The following is a 4,600-nucleotide window of genomic DNA, read 5'->3' as shown; positions in this document are numbered from 1 at the left end:
AAACATCTGAGCAAACATTTAAGTAAACATCTGAGCAAACATCTGAGTAAACATCTGAGCAAACATCTGAGTAAACATCTGAGTAAACATCTGTGTAAACATCTGAGTAAACATCTGAGTAAACATCTAAGTAAACATCTGAGCAAACATCTGAGTAAACATCTGAGCAAACATCTGAGTAAACATCTGAGTAAACATCTGTGTAAACATCTGAGTAAACATCTGAGTAAACATCTAAGTAAACATCTGAGCAAACATCTGAGTAAACATCTGAGCAAACATCTGAGCAAACATCTGAGTAAACATCTGTGTAAACATCTGAGTAAACATCTGAGTAAACATCTGTGTAAACATCTGAGTAAACATCTGAGTAAACATCCGAGTAAACATCCGAGCAAACATCCGAGCAAACATCTGAGCAAACATCTGAGTAAACATCTGAGTAAACATCTGAGTAAACATCTGAGTAAACATCCGAGTAAACATCTGAGTAAACATCTGAGTAAACATCTGAGTAAACATCTGAGTAAACATCCGAGTAAACATCTGAGTAAACATCTGAGTAAACATCTGAGTAAACATCCGAGTAAACATCTGAGCAAACGTCTGAGTAAACATCTGAGTAAACATCTGAGTAAACATCCTCAAACCTCTGACTCCAGAGGTCCGGCTGAGGTCTGCGTACCTCGGATGGTGCTGGGCGTGCTCAGCGTGTACCACTTCTCCACCAGCTGTCTGCCCATCACGGTGGCGACGGGGATGTTGATCAGGCCCACGTAGCTGCTCTTGTCCTTCTTCCTCTTCCTGTCTGTGTCCTTGTAGAGGTGCAGTGTGATGGAGGCCACGGACGGCAGGCTGCTGAAGTCGAAGCGCTCGCCCCAGAAGATGTTGTCCGTCTTCAGCTTGCAGGAGGTGCGAGCGTACAGGCTGTCGTCCAGACACAGCTCGCAGAAGTACCTGTGGATCAGAACATCCCGCTGTAGTTCCCTGGTACGCTGCAGCAGCTGGGTCCCCGGCGGGACCGGGGTCTTACCGTTTCTTGGCGGGCAGGTCTTTAGCTTCGATCACCCACAAGGTCAGAACGTTCTCCAGCCGCCGGCTGTTGTCCTTGTTGGGGTGGACGGCTCGCCGCAGGTTCTCCATCCATTTGTCTCGTTCTGCTGCCGAGCGGCATGAGAAGCACTTTGTGCCTGTTGAGGTTGTCACCTGAGGGACACAGGTGGTGTCATCGCAGAACAGGGTTAGCTGTGTTAGCTGCTAGCATAGCATTCTTAGCTGCTTCTCAGATTAAGGGTTTTCTTGCCCGGCCTGTCAGTTCTGGAGCACAGACAGAATGGAGCCACATGGGGGGGAATAGACCCTGACTTACTTTCTCGGGATCCTGAGAAAAAAAAATTGGGATCCTGAGAAAAAATTCTGGATCCTGAGAAAAAGATTCTGGATCCTGAGAAAAAATTCTGGATCCTGAAAAAAAGGCGGGGTCCCGAGAAAAAAACAGGATCGTGAGAGAAAAATTTAGGATCCCGAGAAAAAAAATTGGGATCCTGAGAAAAAAATTCTGGATCCTGAGAAAAAAATTTGGGATCCTGAGAAAAAAATTCTGGATCCTGAGAAAATAAGTTGGGATCCTGAGAAAGTTTCTCAGGATCCTGATTTACTCAAATGGATATTATTAGCTGCTATCAGTCCCATGCAGACTGTCTCTCCTCTACCTCCTAGTAGCCTGGAAGGTACTTATCATCTGTATGGCTGATAATATGCATTAAGGTGCAGAGGGTTTAGCTCCTCCCCCAGGACTCGGAGCTCCAGCGATCGGCCTGGCTTTCTGTCCTTTGCCCGAGGAAAGCACTCGGTGCGTTAAACAATTACTGAAACATGTTTTTAGTTTGAGGGGAATATATTTAATCGTAGAAAACCAACTATTAAACCATCAGTGCGATTTGGCTCATATTTCTGTCTGTGGAAGCTAAATTCCTCTGAAAGTTTCATCAAAATCCAAGGTGGATTTGTTTTATTTTATTTTCATATTTTACAGGCAAAGGAGCCCTGAAGTGGAGGTTGGCCTCTTCCGCCCTCCCGTCCCCTCTTCTGTTGTCCAGGAAAGAGAATAAACATCCGAGAACCGCTGGACAAGACCTCCATGCAGCCAAAATGTCGCCGACTGGAGTGCTTTGTTTGCAGCACGACAACCCGATCTGAGCCGTGCGCCCGCTCGTGCTCTGTATCATTTCAAACTTTAATAAACTGTTCTCTGTGGTGTAATAAACATTTTTAAAGAGTAATAAACATCTCCTGAAAGTTTCACATAAATCCATTTGGTGCTTTTTGAGATATAAACCTGAGAAGGCAGCAGGCTAGCTTTAGCAAAAGTACCCCGTTGTCAGGGAAACCGTAAACATCTGGTTACGCTGGGTGGTTGTGGGTGATGAAGTTCAAAGTTGGAGCGTGAGCCGGGCTGACCCATGTCCCGGGTGAGGAGATAAACCCACTTCGTCTTAATGCATATCAGTCATAAAATGATTGATAAGTGCCTTCCAAGCTTGGAGGTAGAGGAGGGACCGTCTGCATGGGACTGATAACCTCTAGTAACGTTCATTTAAGAAAGTCAGGATCTTGAGAAGGTTTCTCAGGATCCCAACTTTTTTTCTCAGGATCCCGACTGTTTTTCTCAGGATCCCGACTGTTTTTCTCAGGATTACGACTTTTTTTTCTCAGAACCCCGACTTTTTTTCTCAGAATCTTGACTTTTTTCTCAGGATCCTGACGTTTATTTCTCAGGATCCGGACTTTTTTCCTCAGGATCCCGACTTTTTCTCAGATTCCCGACTTTTTTTCTTAGAATCCCGACTTTTTTTCCTTTTTTTCGGGATCCTGAGAAAGTGAGTCAGGATTCTGGCTCACTTTCTCAGGATCCTAAATGCTAAAATTAGCTGAAGAGTAGCCAAACGCTTAAACAGCAAAAACAGTAGCTAAGAGCTAAAGTTAGCAAAACTGTAGCTTAAAGGTAGCAAACACAATAAGGTGGCCCAATACTAAAATTAGCCAAACGTTTATAAAAGTTAAACCCATCAAGCAGTAGAAAAAAGCTAAATTTGGTAAAACAAAAGGTAAAAGCTAAAAAACACCTAAACTATAGCTAAATGCTTAAATTAGTGAAATAGGAGCCAAAAATGGAAACAGGCAAATCAGTGGCTAAAAGCTATAAAAAGCAATGAGGTGTAAAAATACTTAAATTGGCTAAAAGTATCTAAAAGCTAAACCCAGAAAATTAGAGCAAGAAGTTAGCTTTAAAAAAACACAAGGTGAAAGCTAAACTCAGCTAAATAGTTTCTAAATGCTAAAACTAAACATCCACATGTGTATTACAGGTATACTACAGGTGTATTAAGGTGTACCACGGGCGGTGTACCGCAGATGTACTACACGTGTACTACAGGTGTACCACAAGAGTACCACAGGTGTATTACATGTATACTACAGGTGTATTACAGGTATACTACAGGTGTACCACATGTGTATTACAGGTATACTACAGGTGTATTATAGGTGTGCTACAGATGTCCTACAGGTGTACCACTGGTGTACTACAAGTGTACCACGGGTGTACTACAGGTGTATTAAGGTGTACTACAGACGTACTGCAGGTGTACCACATGTGTATTACAGGTGTACCACAGGTGTATCACATATGTACTACAGGTATACTATAGGTGTATTACAGGTATACTACAGGTGGGTGTATTAAGGTGTACCACAGGTGTACCACATGTGTACTACAGGTGTACTACAGGTGTACTACAGGTGTATTACAGGTGTAACACAGGTATACCACAGGTATATTACAGGTGGATGTATTAAGATGTACCACAGGTGTACCACAGGTGTACCACAGGTGTACCACAGGTGTACTACAGGTGTACTACAGGTGTATTAAGGTGTACCACGGGTCTATCACAGATGTACTACAGGTGTACAACAGGTATTTTACAGGTGTACAACAGGTGTTTAACAGGTGTAACACAGGTGTACTACAGGTGTACCACAGGTGTATTAAGGTGTAACACAGGTGTACTACAGGTGTGCTACAGGTGCAGTGTGAGTCACCTCGAAGCAGTAGTCCTGTCCGAGCAGGGATGAGTGAACGGGTTTGATGATCACTGATTGGTCCATTCTGAGTTCTAGAGACGACACACAGCCGGTGCTTAGCAACGACTCCTGGCTACCACAACGTAGCCGCCGCATCACACACCTGAAACACACACACCTTGTTAGTGTGTTCGTCACACACCTGAAACACACACACCTTGTTAGTGTGTTCGTCACACACCTGAAACACACACACCTTGTTAGTGTGTTCATCACACACCTGAAACACACACACCTTGTTAGTGTGTTCATCACACACCTGAAACACACACACCTTGTTAGTGTGTTCATCACACACCTGAAACAGACACACCTTGTTAGTGTGTATTAATCCTGGCCTGGCAGCTCGTGAGCTCCGCCCCTTTATGTCTAATTCTTCTAATTTTGGTGTTGACTGACAGCTCAGGATCAAGGCTGTGTGTGTGTGTGTGTGTGTGTGTGTGTGTGTGTGTGT

General features: G+C 43.9%; 1 protein-coding gene across 1 annotated transcript in view; it reads right to left on the bottom strand.

Annotated features, from left to right (window-relative positions):
* LOC106532134 (disabled homolog 2-interacting protein) overlaps positions 1-4,600 on the bottom strand; it is a gene marked incomplete at both ends in the record, with an annotated part of 17,367 nt that overhangs the window by 8,703 nt on the left and 4,064 nt on the right. Inside the window, 3 exon segments of the mRNA XM_014028143.1 lie at positions 686-957; positions 1,034-1,206; positions 4,105-4,249. Of these exon segments, the coding sequence (XP_013883597.1) occupies positions 686-957; positions 1,034-1,206; positions 4,105-4,249 (590 nt within the window).

This window comes from Austrofundulus limnaeus, unplaced genomic scaffold, assembly GCF_001266775.1.
Source record: "Austrofundulus limnaeus strain Quisiro unplaced genomic scaffold, Austrofundulus_limnaeus-1.0 Scaffold720, whole genome shotgun sequence".
In the NCBI taxonomy this organism is placed as follows: domain Eukaryota; kingdom Metazoa; phylum Chordata; class Actinopteri; order Cyprinodontiformes; family Rivulidae; genus Austrofundulus; species Austrofundulus limnaeus.
Note: the sequence above shows the minus strand (reverse complement) of the source record. Positions and strands in the feature narration are given on the sequence as shown.